This window comes from Hemicordylus capensis, chromosome 1 (genome assembly GCF_027244095.1).
Source record: "Hemicordylus capensis ecotype Gifberg chromosome 1, rHemCap1.1.pri, whole genome shotgun sequence".
Taxonomy (NCBI): domain Eukaryota; kingdom Metazoa; phylum Chordata; class Lepidosauria; order Squamata; family Cordylidae; genus Hemicordylus; species Hemicordylus capensis.
In genome coordinates, this window is record NC_069657.1 from 22,991,073 (window position 1) to 23,017,027 (window position 25,955).

The 25,955-nt window shown below is 44.9% G+C and overlaps 1 protein-coding gene across 6 annotated transcripts in view; it reads right to left on the bottom strand.

Annotated features, from left to right (window-relative positions):
• The window catches only part of WDR20 (WD repeat domain 20), a 68,520-nt gene that overhangs the window by 13,754 nt on the left and 28,811 nt on the right, over positions 1 to 25,955 (bottom strand). For 4 of the 6 annotated variants that reach the window (XR_008317400.1, XM_053301253.1, XM_053301278.1 and 1 more), the window contains exon 2: positions 2,281 to 2,463. Coding sequence is in view for 1 of the 6 variants with exons in the window: in XM_053301253.1 (XP_053157228.1) it covers positions 2,281 to 2,463 (183 nt within the window). In the remaining 5 variants the exon portion in view is untranslated. Of the gene's footprint in view, positions 1 to 1,168; positions 1,313 to 2,280; positions 2,464 to 25,955 lie in introns of those variants that run through there. The other 2 variants (XR_008317403.1, XM_053301287.1) reach the window with 2 other exon arrangements.

The window sequence follows — 25,955 nt, forward strand, 5'->3', positions numbered from 1 at the left end:
CTTAGCTCCACACAAGCACCCAAGTCTTGGGAACACATGCTTCCCCCTCCTATGCCCACATGAGCCTTAGAAGAATTCTACTTCCAACTGAGGTTGAACACAACCAAGACTGGTCAATTCAGATATCACAACCAATCTTGGTTTATTCTAACTTCCTTGAAATAAACCAAGACTGGAATCCAAGGTTTGGGATAGATTTCAGATCTTGCTGGAAAATACACCTGTCTGACAACCTGAAGAGCCACTGCTGGTCCATGTCAACAGTGCTGACCTAAATGAACCAATGGCTTGAATACAAGGCAGCTTCCTATACACTGATTTTATTATTTTACTTGCTCACCAAAGAAACCTTGAGGACCAGCTTAGCACCCTCTGTAGAGGTAGCATATTTCTAAAGTTTATGAAGTAGATACAGAGTGAACTTCAATTCAAGTCTTGCCTGTCCTACGGTATTCTGCACATGCAGCCATAACCCTCTTTCAGGAATATGCCTTTAAGGCATCAAAATGTTTCTGCCAGTAGAAAGTTAAAGGCCTATCTATACCAAATGAGGCTTGTGCAAAAAACTTTCCAGATTAACTGCAACTCAATGGAATTTAAATTAGCTTGCCAGTTAACATTTTTACTGACATGACAGTGTCCTACATTGTCAAAAATATGACACTATCAAACACACAAATATATTTTGTATGCTCTTCTGCATCTGCTTGAGTTTCTGAAGCCAACTGCTAAAGTATTTACAGGTTGATGCAGAAGAGACCTTTTTGTTATCAGATGTTCCAAAAACCTCATTTTGCAGCATCCTAACATCAAGTGGGACCATTTTTTAAAGCTGCACCTACTTCAAGCACAAACCCTCAACCTGTTAAAATAGAGAATGCAAAAATCAACTGCAACTTGAGAGACACACAGTTATGCATAAGGCATTAAAGCCAGGACACCATACTGTAGACCTATAACTGAATATTCTGCTTAGAACAAGGAACAATACTTTGCATAATGATATCTTCTTCTTACCACCTACCAAGACAAATAAACACATTATATTTGTGGCACACTTTTGATTGTATCGTGATAACTCATTCTTGGAAGCTGATGTGTGGATAGTCAGCTTTCCATCTTGAGATCAGGGTGGGTGGGGAGCAGAGTTTGGAGACAATTGTCTTACATTTCTGATTAAAACTCCTTCAGAGGTAATCACTGTAGAGGCAGTGGCCAAGATCTGAAGAACTGCTCCACTAGTTTCATGGTTTCAAGGATTCCTTGGACTTGCATCTAACAGCAGTCTCTCCACAGTACAAGGTAAAGACTTCTGAAACCGAAGAAAGTTGCAAAGATGCCACAGGAGCACGCAGTTCAATGTAAGAGATTGAAGAAGCCTTAAGTGAGCACAAACTCAAGGCCTTGCCTAAAAGGAGCTCTTTGGTTTCAGACAGTGTGTCTCTTGAGAACCTGAACTAACTAGGAGTTCACATGCAACTAAGAAAAGTAAGCTCCACCAAAACTGCACACAAGTGTATACAGCTGTATACTGTATGTGAAACAGATGTGCATCAAATTGGATATTCCTTCATTTATCTGCTTCAGAGAATGCTCTGGGTAAAAGGTTAATTCCAGAGGTCTGGGGGATTTCCTTCAAAGTCTCAGTGCAAATCTAACTCTGCACATGTAATCTCATAATTATGGTTAGAAAGAAGATGGTTCTCTTCCTTCTTGTGCAGGCTTCCCCCCAGTTTCTGGATTGGGATTAGCATTGCATTTGCACTAACCATAGTTTGCAAACCTGCTTCTAACCATGACTGCAAACTGTGGGTTGAGCTTAACAATGGTTATCAAAGACAGGTGGCAAGGTGGAATGCCAACTATAATTAGCTCCAAAACTATAAGCATTTGGTGGGTGGGGAGAAATATATACACATGATAGCCAGAAAGAGGAATGCATAATCCTACCAGATTAGGAGATGAAGCAGCATTATGTCTGCACATCAGGGCAGAGTGTATTATTGTATGCCATGCCATACAATGCTCCTGACAGTGAACTGGGAGTGGGGAGTTGCAATAGGGGGAAGAGAAAAGCAACACACCTATATTCTACAGTGTAATTCTGCCAAAGACTATTTCATGGTACACATAAAATTCAAAGTTTCTCCTATACACAGTGATTCTCCTACATTTACTCAAGTAAACTGTTTCCAAAAGGAAAAATAAAATTACAACATAAAGAAGAATTTCTAAAATTCAAGTATGTTTGCATGCACCAAGATGAAGACTTCTACTTACTTCCTCATTAAATAGTTTGCTAGTTTCTTTTTTAATAGGATCTATAAGTTGCACCTGGCCTGCAGAGAAGCCCACTAGTAGAGACACACTTTCTGCTGTGGCTGTTAAATGATTGAAGTCATGGCATGTAGGTTGTGTTCCTTTGTATATCCTTTTATCTATTGGTTTACTCAAGTCAGCAGCCTGTAAAAAGATTGAAAGAAGGATTAGCAACTTGATTCGTGCACACTTTACAACAGAATAAGTCTACTGAATGGAGCAACCATGGTAACATTACACAATTAAAATGAAGACCGAGTCTGGCTTTTGTTTACAGTCATTTACAACAGGGATAGGCAGCTTTGGTATATTCAAAGGCCACTATTCTTCTGAAGGTCATCTAAGGGGCTAAGGACTTTTACCACACCCAAACCAACCTCCTCACTAACAGGAAGCTCCAAAAGATAGTTGGCACCACCTAGAAGCAAGGACTTCCTAATTGACAAATCCCAGGTGCAAAGGAGCCATAGCACCAAAAAACTGGACTGTGGTGCCTGGACTAGGATTTTCAGAGGCAGCGTTATTTAGTAAGATCTTTGTCTCAGGCAGCCCTGGTTGTTTTAAGTATATTACTTGTAAAAGGTAATACAGAGCAGCCCACTGACTCTCCCCCCTCCACAGTATCCATAGGAAGCCCACGCACTCAGGGGCGTAGCTATAATTGAGCAAAAGGGTTCAAAGAACATGGGCCCCAGCTCCTGAGGGCCCTCCAGCTCCAGCTCTCCCAATTTTCTTTATTATCTCCCTCACTCTGGGGGACCGCCAGAGAGAGGAATGAACACGGCCCCCTCTCCCCTAGCTACGCCCCTGCACGCACTGGCACAAAACCATGAGAGCTGCGACAGTGCAAAGTTCCTCTATTTTTTTTTAGAACATTTTCTTGTTTCCCTCACAAATAAACACAAACAAATTTCTTGCTGCACCTTGATTCAAGGTGGTAGAGAATACGGGTTACATATAAAATTGATTAAGAGGCTGAATCTGCCAGCTGGCCATTTCCAATTTACTGCATAAAGCAGCACATTTCCCCACTAAGAACTGAATTCCAAGTAATGTCTTGATCTTACTCCCTCCTAAAGGCTTGGTGCAGTGGGGAGATAACTTGCCTAGGGAGCAAGACAGCTGGTTCGATTGCCGGTTTGAATCCCTGCTGGTACCTATAGCGGGCAGCGGAGATTTAGGAAGATGCTGAAAGGCATCACCACATACTGTACGGGAGATGGCAATGCTAAACCCCTCCTGTATTCTACCAAAGAAAACCACATGGCTCTGTGGTCGCCAGGAGTCAACATCGACTCGATGGCACAACTTTACTAGAGGCTTGGAGAAAGAGGAGGAAAGCAGTAAACAGGCATCCCTTCCATATTACTGGTAAATGAGCCCCTGGTGGCGCAGTGGTAAAACTGCTGCCCTGTAACCAGAAGGTTACAAGTTCGATCCTGACCAAGGGGCTCAAGGTTGATTCAGCCTTCCATCCTTCCGAGGTCGGTAAAATGAGTACCCAGAATGTTGGGGGGCAATATGCTAAATCATTGTAAACCGCTTAGAGAGCTTCCAGCTATAGAGCGGTATATAAATGTAAGTGCTATTGCTATTGCTATTGCAAAGTGCTAAAACACTTCATGAATGCACTGACCTGAGATAACTCAATCTGACTTCATAACATTTTTAACACGGAACACACTGTGCACAGCTAACTCCTGTGATTACCGCCTTTGGGCAAAGTGCTGTATGGAACAGAACATAGAATGACTGGTATCCATGTCCTATTGTCTGCCAAACAGTGTGTCTACCAAACTTCTGACAGTGGCTCCAGCTGGAAACAATTCCACAATTAGCAAACACAGCACAATTGCCTTTTCTTGGTTCTCGATATACTTCAGAGGAAGTGCTTCCTAGGAAGTCATAACCATCCAACAGGCACAGCACACTGTGCTTCTAATAAGACAACACGATACTATGGAGTTCAGCAATGTTTCATTTGTACAGCAGGGTGAACGAAACCTTCTGTACTTTGTTTTGTGATAAACTTGGTCAATCATGAGAGATGGAGAAGTAGCAAGAAGCCAACACTGTGTGGAAAGATCTTTTGCTCAGTGTGGGACTGACATAAAAAATGGCAGCTTTATACTGAGCACTCTTTCCCTCTTAATATTCAGGCACACGTCCTCAGGTTATCATGTCATCACACTGGGAGTTGCCTTGCTCTCACTGCACATGAACAACTGCTGCCAATTTACTAATTAAAATATGGAAGGCCTGTTTTTAATTTGATCCTTGCTATTAAGAGACTACTGTGACCATTTAGCTCTTTAGTGCCTTTTACCTCTGATCACATGACTGCAGTGCAACTGAAGTGCCCAATGTTATGTGCAGCTAACCTGGACATGCTAGTAATTACATTTAGAATTTACTCAGTATTTTAAGAACGGTAATAATGAAGGGGAGTGCAAATCAAAGCTGAACCAGAATACACATATTATGAGAACATGTCAGGAATGCATGTTCAGTTAAATGAGAGCCTCCCAGAAGAGCCAGTGCTTGCAAGTAGAATGTTAACCTATAAAAAGCAACAGTCCAGTTAGTGGCTAATTAAATGTCACCCTGGTTATTGCAGGGCCATTATATTCAACATGTATAAATTAGACTATCTAATAACCTTAACAGAAATCATTAGTTTGCTTAAATGGTTATCATCTGCAGTTGTCTTTGCTCCAAAGCAAAGACTCTTTGCTCCAGAGTAAGGACAGCTGTTATCCAAAGTATTTAAGTTCACTTACATGCAATGCAGCATCCTAACAGTTACTTGAAAATAACATTGACATCTCTGGTCTAAATTATAGACTTTTCAACATGAAATAAGCAATGGCAAAATATCTTAACTTGAGTTATAGTACAATACAACGCACTGGATGACTACCAACACAAGTCAATTTTTTAGATGCTGAGAAGCATTTCAGATTCCTTAGAGGAAGCATCACCTCACATTTCTCAACAACCAGAACCCTGGATATTTCCCCCTATTCCTGGATTTTGCACAGTTTTAAGGATTGCAATATAGAAAGAAAGTCATTGGTAAAAATATCATAAGCACTTGACCAAGGTTCTGACTTCAGGAGACAGGAAGTAGCCAAATATTCATTGCTCCTATGTGGAAATATTTTTCTTATAGCAAGACAACATGAATCTAATTAGCTCAGTATCAAACCATTACTGGGCTTTGATAGGCTCCAGCACTTACCTTTCCCAAATTTGTACAATGACCTATCACTAAATACCAGAAGTCCCAACCAGTTCATTTCTAAGGTTTCATCGATTGCATATCTTCAGTTTTAAAACTTAAAACCACGTGAACAACCTGCTTTCAAAACGTACCATATTGTGTAATGAACAAGGAGCAGCATCCAGACTAGTCTTGTGCTGAGAAATGCAGCTGGGCTGTCATAAGTACATAACACATAGTCGATACACTAAGAAATCTGCCTGTTCCAAACTTGCGCTTACATGTTGCAATTGTTGCACAGCCTCTTGTACAATCCTTTATATATGCAAATAGGCAACTCCCTGTGCACCTTGCATTCAAGTGGTTTCTCTTTCACTAGTGGTAGCCCAGCTTTGAAGAGCACCACAAAAATGCAAAAAGTCCTTCTGTGAGCATCACTATGTTTTCTACCTAGGCTTGCACCTTGCAAGTTCATTTTTTGTCAGCTAGAAAAATTTCTATCTTTGTTAGATCTCTTGCTAGCGGATCAGAAGCACTGATTGTGATTTGATGCTTTTGAGAATGTCATCTCAAGCACTTACAAGTAATGAAACCAAGTATTTATAGCTGAGACCTTACACCTTCTTGCCTGTTCATACTACAGCACTAACACATTTAGCTGCATGTCAGGAATTTAATAAGAGTTCATTGAGCATGAAGACAGTTTACTGTGGGAGTGAGTGTAGAGCTGGGATTTGGTGTTGTTTTTTAAAATATGATCAGAAACTCATAGTTTTACAGCTATACAGAAGACAACCTGCAGGGAGAATAACCAGTAAGTAACAGATAAGTAAATAAGTAAGATTGCCAAGAAGTTCAGAACTAACAAATGTATTTTTTCACAGAACACATAAACAACCTATGGAATTATCTCTTTCATAAGATGTGGTGACAGCCACCAGCCTGGATGGCTTTAAGAGCTTAGATAAACTCACGGATGATACATGTATCAATGGCTACTAGTCTGGTGGCTATAGGCCATCTCCAGCCTCAGAGGCAAGATGCCTCTGAATACCAGTTGAAGGAGAAACAGCAGGAGCATGCCTGTGGGCTTCCCAGAGGCATCTGGTGGGCCACTGTGTGAAACAGAATGCTGGACAAGATAACAGAATGCTGATCCAGCAGACCTGTTCTTATGTACAACAGAGGCAAACACACACATCAATTATAATGTAGTTAATAAGGGAATACAAATAGGAAATACATTCTCCACCTTTTTAGATGGGTCTCTGAATAATGACAATATATTTTAATCAGATAGCAGGAAGAAAAGATGGGTGGATGAATCTGGTTCTGGTACATCTGGGAGCCAAAGCATTCCTTTCATCCAGAGCCTATTTCATACTGAAGTCCATTATTATGGACTTCTTACAATTGCTGGACCATTATCTGTGTTACAAGTACCCAGAGTGTGCACACGAGTAAAGCACCAATTTGAGCTAAGGAGGTCTAGAAAACCAGAAGAAACAGACTTACCATGAAAGTTTTTCTCCTTTGAAGTAGGTGGTCATGGCTTACAAAGGGTTAACTTCAAGCACTTGCTCCCAATAGACAGGAAACTCAGGTAGTTTTAGGTATCTGGAGGTCCACCCCCTCTCCCAGCATTTTCAGGAGTCAGATCACCAACTCTGACTGTTATGCTCCATGTGTTACATCCTGCTGTGTTCCATGGAGATCCATCTAGAGCCAGCAGGGAGTTATCATGCAAAGGATAGGTTATCATGCAAGAACAGAAGTAAGCCCTGAGGCCAAAAGTAGCCTCAGGAGGGGCCAGAGTAACCCCAAACAGGGTACCAAAGAGAATTGACAAGTAGCTAGGATGGATCCTCCCTGACTCCATGATGGACCAATACACTGATGCACGGGCAGGCTGCATGACCTCTTTCAGAGGAGAAAGAACCTTTCATGGGAAGTCCATTTCTTAATCCCTCAAAGTAGGTGATCATGGCTTACAAAGGGATATACCAAAGCAGTGAAGAATTTGGGCAGGAGTGAATCAAGTCTAGACCACCTGCTGAAGCACCGTGCGCACAAATGCTGCCTGCTCTGTGACAAAGGAGTCAATCTTATAGTGTTTGATGGAAGGAGAGATATTTAAGGGGCACTGAGGCAAGGGGTTCAAATGCTGCCCGGGTGAGGGCATTCAAGAACCTATTGAGGTTCCAGGATAGAAAAGTATGAACGGCAGTGGGGCAACATTGACTGCCCTCCCACAGGAAATAAGAGATGTGAGGGTGAAGGGATGAGCCATTGGCTCTCCTTCACCTCTAGCACTGACAACAGGGCAGAGGCCTGACGTCTAAGGGTATTGGGATGTAGACCATGGTCCAGACCAGCCTGTAGGAATGCCAGGACCTGTGGCAATGCCAAAATGAGGAGCTCTATACTATTCCTCCTCGCCCATCTCAGAAGAGCGGCCCAGGTGGCCTGATAGATCCTGGTAGCGCTTGAGTGTCAGGAGAGCAGGATAGTGTCTTGTACCACTCTGGGATACCCTACCACTGCTGAGGCTGCACACACAACCTCCAGGCATGCAGCTGCAGCCACGCCAGGTCTGGATGAACCAGAGGTCCCTGGAATAGGAGGTCCGGACATTGTGGCAGTGGCCACAGGGCTGTGATGGACAATGCCAGAATATCAGCAAACCACCGGCGCCTTGGCCAGATATACCAATATGACCTCTGACCCTCTCTTGCTGAGCCTTGCCAGTACTTTTGGTATGAAGGCTAGCAGGAGGCCAGGTGACCAAGGGGATGTGAGTGCATCCATGCCCTCCACCAGAGGGTGCTGGAAATGCATGAAGCAATGTGGCAGTTTGCTGTTTGGGGGCACAAATAGGTCCTGGGGGGTAGTCCAGGAGGCACTGTAACTGGCTGAAGACCTCGGGGTGGAGGGCCCACTCCAACTGCTCCACTGTCTGGCGGCTGAGCCAGTCGACCAGGACGTTCACAGAGCTGTTTGGGTGTTCTGCCCTGACCGAAGCCAGGTGCCTCTCAGCCCACTGAAAGAGTAGATGGGCTTCCTCCATCAGGGACCTGGACCTGGTTCCCCTCCACCCCACCAGCAGTTCATGTGGGTCTTGGCCGTCATGTTGTCCAACCGAATCAACTTCCTTTGTAGCAGGTGTGTGAACAGGACTAGCACCAATCTGATGGCTCTCAGCTCTAGCCAACTGATGTTGTGGAGCCGTTCCTCTGGGGACAAGAGGACTGGCGCCTGTCATAATGGTGACCGTCAGGTTTCCTCGGGGGATTTGGCCTTGTCAACGCCAGGGACAGCCACCAGAGTAGAGACTGTCACACCTGCATGGGGAGGGCAACCATCCTGCTGGTGCGGTTCATGGTATCATTCTGGAATGGCAGCCACGCTCACTGTAACGGTCGTGCATGCAATCTCGCCCACGGGAGGCACTCTATGCATGCAATCATGGATCCCAGGAGCTGAGCCAACTCTAATGACATCCATCTGGGTTTGTCGCAAGAATGGATGAATCTGTCTGCAGAGTTTCTTCCTCCTATCTGGGGGTAGGGAGATGGTTGCTGAGATAGTGTTGAACCAGGCCCCCAGGTGCAGTAGCATCCTGGAGAACTGAAGGTTGCTCTTGGACATGTTCACCAGGAACCCATGTGACTGGATGACCTGCACTGCCTGGTGAATGCCTGGGATGGCGAGCGGAGGTGGTCATCCAGGTACAAATATATCCAGATGGCCCCCACCCGCATGTAGGCCATGACGGCTGATAGAATTTTTGTGAAGACATGGGGTGCAGAGGAGAGGCCAAATGGAAGGACCTTGTACTGATAGTGCCTTTGGTTGAAGCAAAATCTCAAGAATCACCTGTGGGCAGCCAGGATCAGGATGTGGAGATAGGCCACCGACAGGTCTTTGGAGACCAAGAAGTCACTTGGAGCCATGGCCTCCCTGATGAACCTAAGCGATTCCATGCGGAACTGTCTCTTGCAAATGAATTGGTTGAGCCACCTGAGGTCCAAGACTTCGCACCAGCTTCCATCCTTCTTGAGAACCTAGAACAAAATGGAGTAAATGCCAAGACATAATTCTGTCAATGGCACTGGCTCTATGGCCTGGATATGAAGCAGGTGCTGGTTTGCCTGCTTCATCCACCAATGTTTGATCAGTATCCTGGATCTAAGAGAGACAATGAGCTGATCACGTGGGATGGCTACCAATTCTAGGCGATATCCCATGGCCAAGGTGTTGAATACCCGCTTGTTCTGAGTTGAGAGAGCCCACCTGGAAACAAAATGCTGCAACCTTGCCCCTACTGATAGATAGTTCTGTTTGCGGTTAGTGTGTGCTCCCACCACGGTGGCCTGGTGCTGCACCTGCTGGAATCCTGCCCTTTGCTACTGGTTGTTGGTCCCCTACCCAGAGCAACCCTGTACTCGGAAGGTTCTCCGGTATCAAAATCTTGGGACCTGCTTGGAGGGACGAAAGGAATAACTGTAATTACGGGGTGGCCAACACGTCCTTGCATCCCGAAGGCATAGCCTTCTTCTTGTCCCTTGTTTCCACCAGAACGGGTTCTAGTGAATCCCTGAAGAGCTCACCCCACCCCCATGAAAGGCATGGTGGCCGAACTGAGTTTGTACTTGGCATCCACCTGCCAGTTCTTGAGCCATAAGGCCCTGCGGAGAGCAACATAAAGGCTGCAGCCTTGGCCAGCATGTTTAGCCCTTGTCATAGTACTGTCTGGCCGGGTTCTAACTTGGCCAGGAGGTCTTTCAACGATAACTCGGAAGCTCTGGCGAAAATAGATGCGGAGGCTGATGCTCAAATAGAACTGGAGCCACCTTGTAAGCCTTGTGGAGTAGGCCATCGGCTCTATTTTCCAAGGCCCTGAGCTGTTCATCACCCTCTTTGAACAGTGAGCTCTGCCATAACCTCGCTAGGTAACACATAAAACCTCTTGGGGAAGGAGCCCACCTGCTTAGTGGAGGCAAGGCTGTATCACTATGAAAGCATAACCTTGTGGAAGGGGGTGGGGGAAATAGCACCACCAGCTGATGACGACTAAGGGAGGAGAGCACATCCCATGAAAAAGCAGGCTGGCTATTGTCAGCAGGTACCTCAGCCAGTGGCAAAGCCACAATAATGGCTCTCCTGGCCTTAGCCAATACCATCTCGTACATGTCTTGTGCAAATATTCGCAAAATTGGGTTTGCAGAACTTGTGGCCTCTTCCCCTCAGAGCTCCCCCTCCTCTGAATCAGTTTCATTGCTATTTTTGGTTATCTGCAGATCCACTGCCAGGGTGGTTCTTGCAACTGATCTACCCAAGGGTTCCGCTGCCCTTGTCCCGTCCCCACAGCACACACAAGAATGCCCAGGCTCTGGGGTAGCTGGGTTCAAATCGGACGATGAGCGGCAGCACCTACTACCTCTAGTCCTAGGTGGGGCTGCCCCATCCAGATTACTATCAGAGGAGGTTGACACCACCCTGTGTGCAACAGCCTGTTAATCCAGGTTCTCTACAGGATGCCTCCTGAGTGCTAGCTGGGATGGGCATCTGGAGTGCTGTGGTTTGTGCCAAAGCCTGTATCTCCTGCACCACTGTCTCCCTAATAGAACGGATAAACTCCTGTGAGCTTGCTCACAGCTCAGCCGGCATCATTCCTCCAATCCATTCGGACATGTCCTGCGGGAATTCCTGATCCCAGAGCAACTGACTTACCATGTGGTGTCCCGAGGACTCGGCTGCACCCTGTTGCAGCTCATCTGGTGAGACTGGGTTGCTGCATTCTGCCCCCGAAGTCTGATGAGCTCTCGTGTGTTCATCGGCAGCAGAACAGAGGACGACTTCCAGGCGCTGCTTGAGCAAGCATTTGGCCATGACCTATCTATGTGCTGCCACCACCATCGCCCCACCGGGGATATGAGCTGGTGTGTGAGGCGGGAGACCATCGGAGGGTGAGAGATTCTGAGGCTTCACCCACTGCACCCCTCCTGAATCAGATTGATCCTGCAGATACGTCGAGCCGGGATGTGAACGCAGTAACTGATGTGGGTGCCCACATGTTGGCAGGCATGCCCATGCCTGCCGGGTAGGCAGGCAGCACCTGCCAGCATGTAGCAGCAGTGGGGGTCCACTGCAGTTGCAGAGGCAGTGCAGCTGCTGTAAAGCCAGAAGTGGCTGTGGGGCTCGCTGCGGAGGCTGCACCACCTGCGGCAGGGCCCCACTGTCCACGGCGGGCAGGGAGCAGAGTGGTGTGGGCTCTGGCCAGAGTGTGGCCTGTTCCGCTGGTGTGTGGCCTGCTGCAGCACAGGCATGAAAGACGGTTGGGAACAGGGAGGGATCAGCTGTGAGGTGGGCGCAGCCTGCGCATAGAAACCTCACCACTGTTTCCGAGTCTGCAAGGCGGGGGTGGGGGGACTGAGCCTCTGCTTCCCCCCAGTAGACCCAAGTGACTGGAACGCCTGCACGTGGTCCCCCAGCTGTCCTGGTTGCTGCCCTTTGAGTTGGTGCAGACAACCTTCAGCAAAATTATTTCACTTTGCCGGCAAGCAGCCAGCATAGGGGCCTTGTGCTTGGGTCTTGTTCTTTCACGCCCTTTAATGGCGGGACCTTTATTTCTGTGCTGTTCTGGCAATGCTTCTTAGTGGTCTTGGCTTTGTGTCTGACCTTGCCCCTCTCTTCCACTCCAGGGTCCTCTGAAAGGGAGCCTGTAAGCGTTTCCCGCACCTGTGAAGGGTCCATGCCTAAATGCTTTCCACAGGGAGGGGGTGGGAAGGAAAAGAGCAGCTCACCAAAATAGAAGAATGAAGGATAATTGGGGCAGGAGCCCCAAGATGCCTCTCCTACCAGGAGCAAAGACAGGAAGGAACTGGGGATCTGATCCCCAATTAGGCTGGGAGAGGGGATGGACCTCCAGATACCTGAAACTACCTGAACTCCCCATCTATTGGGAACAAGTGATGGAAGTTAACCCTTTGTCATTCAGGAATATGCAAAAGCACACACAAAGAAATAACACATCCCTAACAAAAAGTCTGACTAAAACATTTCCCTACGCTAAACTTCCCGAAGCCTTAAGCCCTGACTCCTTGCCTTGAACTCACCAAACACCTGATGAGAATTCAAGCTTCCTGCCCTCTTGTCTTTCAAGGATCTGCAGAGTTACTCTCCTGCAGCCAACCTCCAGGGCCACATGTCCTCCTGTGCACCTCCAACCTAGCTTCTTCCAACAACTCCCTTCTTCTTGGCAACAAGCTCTCTAGGTCCCACCCACCTGGTGCGCTGATTAGCTGAGCCCTGGAATTCACCAGCCTGTCAGTCAAGGCAAGTGTTCACTTCTGGTTAAATCTTTAGAGGGAGGGGAGGCTGGTCACAACATATATGTTTTGTGTGAAAATTTACTTGGTGAGTATTCATGTTTACTACCAGAAGACTATTCATGTTTACTACAAATTTTAACAAAAATGACATTTAGAGTCATCAGATCAGTATCAGTGTCAACCATATTTGCTAGTGTTAGCTGTGCTGCAATCCTCACGTTTCAGACCAGGCGTCATCCACTAGGCACCAATACATGCATTAATCTGTGACACACATAATCTAGTTCTAACTTTCTCCAAGCCCCAAAGAGAAGTCTTTTAAACCAAAGTAAAAAATATCTGGCTACTCAATGTGCCATTACTCCAAGGGATACTGGCTGGCATCCAGACTTGCACACACCCAAACACATTTTGCACATGCAAATAGGGGATGAAGCCATTTTCACAAATCACCCTTTCCTTCTGCAGCTCTGTCTGCCTTCCACAACCAGTATTCCCTGTAATAAAGATCACCAGATGTTGACAACTTCCAGCATCTCCAGCTAAAGTAGCCTCTGGCTGAGGATTATGGGAATTGTAATCAACTACATCTGGGAATCCCTGCTATAAGAACACTGCTCACAGTCCCCGAGGATATATTTTTGGGAGGTACAGTAGGCTGCAGAAGTAAGTGGGGATTGGTAAAGTCACCCCTCCCCTGTTGTATGTACAAAATATTTTTCACTCACACAATATAAGTCTGCATGTCAGCTGCTACCTTTTTCTGCAACCCTCCTAAAGTAAAGTTGTGCCCTCGAGTCAGTGTCACTACCATGTCTTTAAATTGCAGCACAACATACAGAACTTAAGAAGATTAGCCTTTTCCTAGCACGGATGTAAAGTGATGGTAGAAAAGCTTGATATGCTTAGTATTTGCATGCCAGGCTGCTGTTCAACAATTATTTTCCTTGAATGGACACTGAGTGACAATGGGTGGGTGGGGGAGTCACCTGCTGTATTTATTTGCCAGGCACAGTAAACTAGGCAGCAGCTCATTACTGCTCATGTGTACTCAGTGCATTTCATTAAACATATTACGATACGATAAATCTTTATTGTCATTGTCCTGTACAGAACAATGAGATTGAGAGAATCTACAACAACCTCTACAGGACCTAACAAAGAATAGCTAAATATATCCCAATATACCCCCCCCCCACACACACACACATATACCCATTACTCTAAAAAACTCTAAAAGAAACACTAAAAAAACTCTGAAAACTGAAAACAAAAACCCCATCAGAAACTGTATTTTGCTGCATTCAAAGCTAAAACCGCTTTTGGATAGAAGTGATTTCTCAAGCGGCTAGTCCTGGCGTTTATATTGCCGTAATAGATACAAATACAACAGCAATTACAGTCTATTCTATCCTGTCAAGAGCCCAAGTATTGCCCAGATTAGTTTTGTTTTTAAACTGTAGTTTTCCATGCTACAATATTCAGTGAAGTTTTAACTATCAGTGACAAAATGGCTTTATTTATTATTGGCTTTATTTTTATATCAAGCTGCTACTCAAATGCCTATGTACAATGATTCAGTTTAAGCAAACACTAATATGCCAAAAGGCTAAAGATCGTTTTGTCAACTTAAAGTAAACTGAAACTCACTATGTTATGGAAGTAGAAATCTGTTTTGGAAAACAATGGTACTTTTTGTTCCAAAGTTAGGAAAGCATGGATGAACGTACATAAATTTCTGGGAAAATGCATTGCAAATAAGTATCTGTGTGAACTCTTCATTTATAGTCCTTTAACAAATTAGAAGAAGAAAGTTACTCCAAAATTACAGGCATAGTCTTTCCAGCAAAAGCAACGTTTCCATCTTCTTTCCAGCTAACCAAACTATGCAGACTTCTTGCAAAGTATGGCTTTACACATACTGCCCAGATTTTTACGAGATCTCACCTGTTTTAAAACTGTTTTCAGCTACCATTTCTTCCCATATAAATGTCCATAAGACTGGATACAATATACAAGTTATTCTACAGTCAAGTTCAAGTGGATAGAGCATACACAAGTTGGTGGAGTGAATAAACACTCCAAAATTAATTCAAAATTGCTAACCATTTATTTTGGAATAAATCGTGAACTACAAGATTACTGAGAGAATATAAACTCTACTTCCAGTTACTTGAATGTCCAATTTAGGGTATAAATTACTATTTTAAACATTTAAGTCTACCAGTACCAGGGATTTTGATCAGTACAGGACAAGTGGTTGAGATATGGTACACTCTTCCTACATTATTGCTAATTTTACGCAAATGGTTTGGTGCAAAAAAGATGTCACTTTCTACTTCATAATGTGATTCCAACGGATCACAATCCAGATAAAATTGGTTTTGATTGTTTTCAAGGAATTTAAATGCCATCCTTTATAGAAGACCAATCTCCATCATTAAAATATATCAATGGATATGCAGCAGAGACAACAATCCTCACACAATCATTAAGAGTAACACAACACAGACTCTCTCAGACCTGCTGCAATTTGCTCTCTTTATATCATGTTTACCTAACTTTTGCAGTTAGGCAACTTCTCCATCCATATGTGTATAACCTGTGTCAATCAATCCCACCACTTATATCAAGTAGTCCATCTACCCCCAACACAAGGATCTCTTCTCCTTTATTATTACTTGGTTTACATTCTGCTGCATACTTTGTTTTAAGCCACTGGTTGTAAGGCAATTTCAAGCTGTTGAGTCTTGCTGCCAAAGATCTGCATGACATCAGATAACTGGAGAAGGCATAACTGAAGAGGCATTCATTCAGTACACACATCACCACTGTCTCCTCTGTATTGCATCAATTTCCATCTTTTGACTAAGCTCTTCAGTGAGCAGTGAGCACTGGGCATCTTGTAAGGGTGTTACATGAATGCATAAAGATAGTCATTCTTTTGTTTGGAATATTTTGTTAAAGCACAAAAGCTATTACAATTAACTGGTTTCTTCTCTGCAGAAGAAACAAAATGGTTGTTCTTAAATGACAAATAAGTATAGAAACTTGACACTTCTAGTTCATCCATAAGCGGCATGATACCATTACGGAAAACATCCTAGAGTAGGAGCAGGCTTGGCTCTCCAGCTGTTGTTGAACTATGACTCCTATCATCCCCAGCTCTGGCAATGAAGGGAGTCATAGTTCAACAATGGCCCGAGAGCCAAGCTTGCCTACTCTTGTCCTAGAGCAACTCACTAAGAAGGTCTTCCACCAAAGTAAGTGCTCATTGATTCAGATATACACCTTCTATAAATATTTAAGTCTTGCTCTCTCTTCAAATTAGAAAATTCAAGTTTGGGATGGGTGCTTACTTTTTCCCTGTCCCATTTGTGAGCAGTAGAGCCTTCCTATTTGCACATAGGACTTCTGGATCAAGCCCAGAAAGGAGAAATTCAGTTTAGAGGAAACATTTCAGAGACTCTGTTCCATAGTACAGGCCACACAGAATGTAAATCTATTTGTTTAAGTTTTACTTTGATAGAAATAAGTTAACTGGAAACTAAATTCAGACTGCATAATAGCATTCTGATTTACTAAGGAGAGATTCTAATGTGGTGATGGTTAATCAGTGTACATTCTCTTCATTATGCTGCTTGAGTCAAATTGCGATTTTGCATTTTTGCCATATTATAGGGATGTTGATTCTGATCACACCTGAACTGTCTAGCAAGTATAAGTGTAAACTGGGAAATTATTCAACATAGTTCCATCACTGCAGCTTGTAAAGACAGACCTCTAGCAAAAAAAACACCCCATACTTTTCCAGACACCTGATTTATGACAAAGAAGTCTTAGTTTGCTTTTAGCCTTAGAACCCACATTTTATTCAAAGTGGGTGTCATACTCCCAGGGGATGAGGTGGGCTCCTAGCCCTTCTTGAACTCCAGAATGACTGGAGCACCCCCACAAAGGTCAGCCTCAGGAACAGCCGGGGAGAAGGCTAGCTTGTCACTTGAGTCCTCCAGCTGGCTTGCTGCATTTAGCCAGTTCCCTCTCCTTGAGAACTCCTGGCTCCCATACTCAGAAGCAGCCCCTCATCATCAGCTGCCTTGTCTTTTAATGCCCCAGTGCAGAGCTGACAGGGCTTAAAACCAACTTCCAGCCCCGCCCCCTTCCTGACCTTGCTTCCTGTTTCCTGCCACACCCAACCTAGAGTTGTCTCCCTAGAGCCGTTTCCTGCCGCTCTCTCTGCCTTGCCCTCTCAACCCCACTGGGATCCAACCAGCCTGGGCCCTTCTCATCCCCACTGCCCCCTAAAGGGAACGAAAGCCTCAGAAGAGGGTTGCCACGCCCTTCTCCTGATTCCAAAGGGCCACCCAAGCAACCAGGTAACATGGCATCCTGACAGAGTATGAATAAAATGCCATTTTACACCACTGCTTGAATTTGAAAAGTGAGACCCAGCTGGTGTATGCCTTATTATTATTATTATTATTATTTTATATCCCGTTCTTCCTCCAAGGAGCCCAGAGTGGTGTGCTACATACTTGGGTTTCTCCTCACAACAACCCTGTGAAGTAGGTTAGGCTGAGAGAGAAGTGACTGGCCCAAAGTCACCCAGCAAGTATCATGGCTGAATGGAGATTTGAACTCTGGTCTCCCCAGTCCTAGTCCAGCACTCTAACCACTACACCATGCTGGCCTTAGAGCAGTAGTTCCCAAACTGGGAGCCTCCAGATGTTGCTGAACTACAACTCCCATCAGCCCCAGCATAGCTCAGCAACCTCTGTAGTTCAGAAACATTTGGAGGCTCCCACTTTGAGAACCACTGCCTTAGAATGAAACAAGTCTGCACTTTGAATGTCTCAACGCCTTCCTTTCCATGATTCCAAGCAAAGCACTACAGCATAGTACAGTGTTAGGATAAAGCAGATATTTTTGTCACTCGGAATTACAGAAGCCTACCTTACAAGAGATGGCAGACAACCTATGCACTTTGACACAGGTACCAGAAATTTCCTGTTTCCACTTTTGACTGAAGCTCCATGTGCTGAATCAGGGACACTATGAGACTTCCCCACTTTTCATGAGTGGTTTTGTCCAAGTTGTATGTGCAAAAGCCCCCACTCCACCCAAAAGACTGCCCTTTTCACACACACACACACACACACACACACACACACACACACACACCCACCCCAATGCTCTTTCTCAGGGCTTGAAAAATTCCAGGTGTTGGAGCCATGTCGCCCAGAAATTTAGCTGTAGTGCCTAGATTAAGCTATTCAGAAATAGAGTTATCTAATAAAATATGTATTTGCCCCAACCAGCCCTGCTTCTGGTCTAAGCAGATTACTATAAAGGGGACAAGGAGCAGACCTGCTCTGTCTGCAATATATTGAAGAAAGGCAGAATGACCCTCAACACATACTTATGTCCTATAGAGTGCAAGTTACAAAACGTAAGGGACCATCAAGATATTCACAACTCCAGAAAAAAGCTCACACAAACCAGTCAGTGTGCCACAAAGCAAGAGAAGAGGAGACTCCTCAAGAAGCACAACTAACTCAGCCATGCACTGCTGAGAGCCTTTGCATGGGGTGGTCTAGAAATGTAAAAAGTAATAAACAACTTGGTTTTAACATTTTCTAAGGCAGTTATATCCCTATGGTGTTAGAAACCTGTGGAACAACTTATGAAAAAGTCACCACATAGTCTTTGTTCCCAAACTTGATTGCAGTGGCAAGATGGCCATTATTAGTGTGCCTCCCATGTTAACAGCCTAGTCCTAAATATTTTCACACAGAAGCAAGTCCCAGTGAGTGTATTTTATTCTCTTAGTTACAACAGCAGATGAAGCACCATGGAGATCTTCATGCAGAACAGGGATGGGTAGACTTCAAGCTTCTGGGAGCGACTTTTCTTCCTTAGAGCGCCTTGGGAGCTACAACAGCATGAGGTAACAGCTCAGGGGAGGTGCGGCCAGTCAGAGAATGGCAGCGTGTACAAAAATTTACATTGACAGAATAAGGAATTTTAATCTCAAGACCCCTGAACTCCTAGAGACTTTTTAATTTTTATTCTGTTTTTTGCAGGACAGGAAGAGCAGCAGCAGCTGCTGCTTAGTGGGGAAGAAACTGGAGAGAAATACATGGGAAAGAAAATAAAAGCAATCCTTAACAATTGTGCAGACATGCCCCCCCACCCCCCCACCCCTTAGCCAACTAATCAGATTTTTAGTACTGGCAGGAAGAGAAGGGGCAAGTCCAAACGCCTGGAGAGCTACTTCAGAGAAGCACGGGAGCTATCCGTAGCTCCCAAGTTACCTAATGCCCACCTCTCATGTGGAACATACATAACTTCTTCAGAAGACTGCTCCCCACTACCACACTTCACAGCAAAGCAGGGGGCTGGCCAATTTGAGTGGAGGAGCAGCTACCTAAGCGGCCAGCTCCCTTCACTCATTCTCAGTTGCTCTAGGGGAAGGCAGTGAGCAGTTTGCTGCCTAAGGAGGGAGCAACTGAGTGGGGACAACCTGGCTGCCTAGTGGGCGGTGGGTTTGGCTTCTGAAGCAAGGCAAGCAGTTGCCCACTGCCCACAGGGAAAGCAGCCGAGCAGCCAGGCGGGCAGTATGGCCCCCGGACCGGACTGGCACAGGTGTATCCAGATCTGTGCTTTTCTGCCGAGAGTAGGTGCTCCATCATTTGGAGAGGCTGCAGTGTGAGGCGGGCAGACAAAAAGTACAAGCCCAGGCTACAGGGTGGCTCTGCTGTCGTTCCTTGCAGCTGCAACATTGCTGTTTCTTCAGTTGCTGGGCTTTGCCTATACCGTTTGGCAGTTTAATAGCTTTGGCAATATTTCTTCGTCAGTACTCGTTTCCTTACTTCCGCACCCTCTCTTTATCTTAAGTGAGTTTGTTGGTTAATTCTCACCCCTTCTTAAGTAGTTTAATCATTCTTCAATGGGTTACTATTTATCCTTTTATAAATAATTATTGGTTAGGTTTGAGTAGTGCTATCTAAAAACAAAAAACTTCTCTGGGTACTGTTAACTACCCTAATTCTTTATTTTCTTACCTCCTTTATTAGGTCAGCTCTGTGCAAAAACAAAACCACCAAACCGTTTGGCTGGTCTGTAATTTTTGTTATTCTTATGCTTCCCTTCATTGAGTTGGTCCCCTTAAAACTATTTTATTACAACTGCCATCTCTGACAACTTTTAAAGTCTTTAAAGATACATCTATTCAGCCAGGCTTTTAATTAAATATGGTTTTAATCATTTTAACATTGTTTTAAAACATAGTTTAAAATTTTAAATTATGTTTTAACTTTTACTGTATCATTTATTTTGTTTTAACTAATGTTTTAATTTGTCGTCATTTGTTTTAACTTTTTCTGTTTGTTTGCTTTGTTGTAAACTGCCCCGAGATGTGTGTTTTGGGTGGAATGAAAATATGTTAAATCAATCAATAATAATTAACTAGGTGTGTTACTTAACCATTTACATTAATTCCATATTTATTATTTTCATTTGATCCTAATTAATTGATGCCTGACCTTAAAATTATATATGACCATGATTGTGTTTTATTCTATTTTGGGTAATTAACTGAGTCATTGGATTGTCTAAAAAAAGAGAGAGGAGTGGGTTGAGAAATTTTTGGAAGGGCGGTATAGAAACTGAATTAATAATAATATATTGGGTTACTGTTTTCAATTAATATTGGCTAAATCATGGTGGGGAATAATTGATATTATACATAGAGATAGATCAAGAATAATAATGGTGGCCCTAGTTCTTCCAGTTATACGTGTTCTGTCATTATTGGGGCCTGGGTATGCAATAAGCTTTTCCCCTACCACAAGCTGGGGAAGCTCCTTTATCTTGCATTTCCCCAATCTGTATATTTCCAGCACAAACTCATGTCAGATTTCAAACAGTTCAATATATCTTCAGGATTTATATCCCTCTTTTCCAAAATGTCCATGGTGACCATCAAGCAAAGCAAGTAACAAACAAAACAAAATCACAAAGCCAATAGATTATAAGTGGTTTCTAAGAATAACAGTCAAATTCATGGATAGGTTTCATCAACAGCTTCATGGCAACTGGATGGAACCTCCAGAGGCAAATTTCCAGTTGCAGGAGACAATGCTCACTGCTAGACTGTCCAAGAGCAAGTAGTCCAGAAGAAGTGTTTTGCTGGCCTAGAAAAGCCTTTGCACACGTGAGGTTTGAGGAAGGAGAGCTGGCCGCATAAAAATAGCAATTTGAAGCAAGAAAAAAGTAAACTTCAGAGACAGGGAGAAGTGCAGGATGACAGAGGTGAAGGAAGCATCAGCAGAATTGCAGAGCACCTCACATCTAAGCTCTAGAAAGCTGGAACACAATATGGAGAGCCAGCGTGGTGCAGTGGTTAGAGTGCTGGACTAGGACTGGGGAGACCCGAGTCCAAATCCCCATTCAGCCATGAAACTAGCTGGGTGATTCTGGGCCAGTCACTTCTCTCTCAGCCTAACCTACTTCACAGGGTTGTTGTGAAAGAGAAACTTGAGTATATAGTACACCGCTCTGGGCTCCTTGGAGGAAGAGCGGGATAAAAATGTAAAAATAAAATAAAATATAAATATGCTTTCTTGAAAAGGCTTCTGACAATTAAGACATCCTATTAACCTGCCCAAGTTCTGAATTCCTTCCAACATCATTGCCAATCTGTGGTGTGGGTGTCAGGTATATGCTGTGGGCTCCCCCCTCCACTCACATACACATGCCAATTCCGCTCTCTACTTCCTGTCTGCAATTGCCATGACACCTCAACTGAGCAAGCTATAGTTACTGCTACCACAGCATTCCTCAAAGTCAGAATCAAACTCGCATCAAATTGCAGCTTTTGACTGAGTCTTAGAAGTATGGAAATAACCATAGTTTGTTCAATTCAAACATCACTGCACACTATGGTTAGCACAAGTGGTGGAAGCAGCACACAAACCCAAAGCACACTCTGAACAGCAAACTGACTGTTTAGCAACAATGCTGGAACTGTGCTAGGCAGGGGTCTGCAAATCTAATGCCTCAGAGGGATGAGACTCTTGCTGTGTGGAACACTGCCCACTGCATGGTGTTCTCCCCAACTAAGAGGAAGGGATGTCCTAGTGGAAATCAGTTGCAGGTCACATAATAGGGTGCCCCCACCCATGTACATGTACTGATTGGTGCAGCTCCTACTTCTTCCCCTAAGCATGCACGACACCTTCCTTTCAGGTACCTCCACTAGGCCATCCCTGCCTCTTAGTTGGGGATAAATGAAGCAGAGAGAGCACCATGCAGTGCACAACACTGCTTCACATAATATCTGCTGTTGGGAAGAGAGATGGCAGCAGAACCAGGTTGCACACTCAGCACCACTGATTCTAAGGTTTTAAGTCCTGAGAAGGAAAGGGAGGCAGTGGTTGTGGTGACAGCAGTTGCAGAAAAGGGCAGATAGGTGGGAGCCAACAGGGCTTCCTCCCTAGCTCAGGAAGGTGACAGAGATATTCTTTTCTAGATATTCCAGCTGGCACTAAATTTTGGAGACTGCCTTCCCAGCATCACATAACATAGGCAATCCTCTGCTCTCCTCTTAGATATGGGGCTGGGGCGAAGCTGCTTGTTCGCAAAGTTCAGTGGTCATCTGTGGCACCAATCCCAACAAAAAATAAGCCATTATGCATCAACCAGCCCTGGGTGATCCTGGCTTAATCACAATCTTGGACTAACTTATTTCACAAGTTTGTAAGGATAAAGTGTGTGTGGCAGCAGCAGGTAAGAGAACTGTGACCACCACCACAAGCTCCTTGGACTAAAGGCAGGATAAACATTAGGCCTGGGCAAAGTTTTGGCTCTAAATATATGAATCTGAACACTTTGTACCACCTGCCTTGCACCAAGTAGAGGCAACTGCTCCCAGTCACCTCCATGCAGTGCTGCACATTCCCCAACGCCAGTGGGGCCCCTGAAATTGAGTCCTGCCAATTCCCCATAGGTTCTACAGTACTGGGTAAGTGATGGGAAGTTCTCCCCAGTGCTCCTCATGCATCTTCCCAGATTATGCTGGCCTCAGCAGCTACCTTCCTTCTAAGGTGAGCAAGAGTGCACAGGACTCCAAATCCCACACAACTGTTTTCAGCAGGTGCTCACCATGCTGCTGCTGGAGCTGCCTTTTCCCTTCCCCGACCATGCCAAGCCACACGGTACCGTGCCGATCCTACCTTTTAAGTTTCCAGTTGCACAGAGTAAGATGGCATGCAGGGGGAAGGGGGAAAGCTGAACTAAACCTCCCCTCTGACCCCAAGTCACATCTTCCTTCCCCCACACCACTGCGCTGAGTGGAGCCAAGCCGCTTCTTCCTTTCTCTCCTCCCATTGTGCTGCGCCCCAACTGCAAACCTGGAGGAGAAGTCGCTGCTAGTGAGCCACTCCTTCCTTCCTCAGCCCCTTCCTTGGCCCCTCCTGTGTGAGGAAAAGTGAGAGAAAGGGGGAAGTTTTCTCCCATCAAGGGAAGAATAAATTAAGTGGGGGGGGGGAGGAGGAGGAGGAGGAGGAGGAAGGAAGATGGCTCAAGGGACTTCTGAAATCTCATAGTATCCAGCGCCCAATTCACAGAACAGCCCTATTTTCTTGGAGGTTTCATTTTCTTTGCACTTCCCTGCCTCTTACTCAGTTCTCTTGCCCTAGTACTAGCAGTGACTCAGGGAGCAGCGAAACGAATTGGGCTGGGGTGGATGAATGGGATTTGGCAGAGGGTAAGGCAGAAGGAGGCTGTTTCCAGTGCCACTGCTGCAGAGTCACCTGGCAAGTCAGCAGCAGCGTGGGGAGGTGGCTGCACTCCTGGAGCAAGCCCCAAAGAAGCAGCAGTAACAAAGAGGGAGCGGCCCAGCACACTGATAAAAGCAGCAACCCTGTCCCTGCTTCCTCCTTTGACTGGGCTTCCTCTCATATTCCTCTCATCTGGTGAGCTCTCCAGACTTCCCTCCCTGTCACCCAGGCCCTGCCTGCTTGGGTGGTTAAATTGCCTTTAATAGAGTCTTTTCCACCCTTTTTTAGAAAATATTTATTTTTCAGGAAAATTCTGATCATATTTTAACTATTTTTGAGATCATTGAGTGTTAAAACTCTGCTGAGAACAATAGTTAATATGATATTCAGAATTTTTCTGAAGTAGTATTTTCTGAAAAAGGGGGGGGCTATTAAAGACTCATGTTTAAGTAACAAAAACAGCTATAAAAACATTTCCTAGTTAATAAATTGAAGGTTTTTGTTCTGTATGTGAGCCAGTTATTCCAGATCTTGTCTGACGGAATCTAGCACTATTCTCCAAGAATTATCAAATGTTCATGAGTAGCAGAGTACAGCAAGCACGAGTCTAATGCATAGGTCAAAACCAATCATTATATCAAGTTGATATTACCTTTAGAAAAGCACAGACAGAACAAATTTTGTCTTTATGGAATGTTAAGAGCTCAGCTTCAAACCAAAAAGCTAGCATACTTAGTTTGGTACTATAAAGCTATACATTCAATTTTATAAATAGATTAAATATTTTATACTAGCTTAACTTGCGCAGAGCATCTGCACGCTAGTACTTGATTGCTCCTCTCACCCCCTGCCACAGCTCCCCTCACCTCAAGAGATCTCTCCACCCTCACCTGAGCCACACTCCTGGTCCTTCTCCTCCTCCTCCATCCTGTTGCTTCCATCCCCCTCACCCCTCTTGGTCATGGCTGCAATGTTGCCGGCACCTACTGGCAAAGCTGCAGCCCCCTATCCCCAGATACCTCCCCACCCCGACCTGAGCCCTTCTCCTGCCTACAGGAACAGCAGCAGCGGTTGACCAGGCCCTCCCTTGCTGCCACCACTGCCATGGCTGCTTGTTCCCCTCAGGATGCCGACAAGCTTGGCCCGCCCCTCACCCTTCCTTTTTCTCTTTCTCTCTCTCCTCCACTCTTCCCCTCCCTTTCTTTCTTTCCTTCCCTCTCCCTTCCTGAGTTAACAGAACTTGTTCATTTTGTTTCCTCATCTAATTCACACAATGGCAGCCTCCTTCTCCTGAAGGGGCTCCTTCCTCCCTCACGACTCCTCTCTTCACAGACTCCTGCCCACTATACACACCTACAGGCCCCCTCTACAATCAATAACATCTTCCGACCAGTAACAGTTGCATTCCAACTGACCTTAACCATCACAGACTCCTCCTCCCTGTCTGCAGATGGAATGCCCACTGCCCAATCACCAAGGTGCTTCTGCTCACAAACTCTTGCAAGAGCTGCCACACAGGGGATTAGCCAAGGGTATGCCCAGAGATATAGATTTTATATTATAATTTTATAAATAGAATAGAAAGGTAACTCCTTCTCTGCAGGAAAGTGTTGTGTGTGTATGCTGTATCTATAGTGGCAAATGATAATGCGTGTGTGTGTACACCTTCTTGATAGTGCTGCCCAGAACCAACCTCATTCCACTCATTGATAGAAAAAATTAGAGGGAACACTGCTCAGCAGTGTCCCATTTCTCTTTAAGAGACCTCACCAAACTGGAGAACATGCAGCACTGTGCAGAGGTGACTGGTAGGAACTATCACTAACTCTGCACAGTGCCAGAAGACTGGTGCCAGAGATTCGGCTTTGGATATTTGGAGCCAAAGCTTTGCTCAAACTTAATGAACATGTAATAACTATTTAAATTTCAGCTGACCCAGTCACGCTAAGAACCGAGAAGCTTGAGTTGCACCCTCTGTTTCATGCCTGCATTAGTCCACAGGATACAACTTGAATTTCTATAAGATATCCTATAAACTCTGGGAGGAACACTGAGGCCAGAGCACATGTTCAACCGCATTCCTCTTCTTGTTTACATATACTGGTCTCGGATTTCTCATCCCTAGTATGGATCCATAGCAGAGTAGAGGAGGATTGCAGGGAAAATATGCATTGCCAGACCCAATTTTTAGAGGTCTCACTACTAACTGACCCAACTAGATCTTGGCAGGCCTCCTAAAATGGTTTCTGCTCAAGATTTCTCTCTTCCCTACAGTAAAAAACCAAACAAAAGATGCTC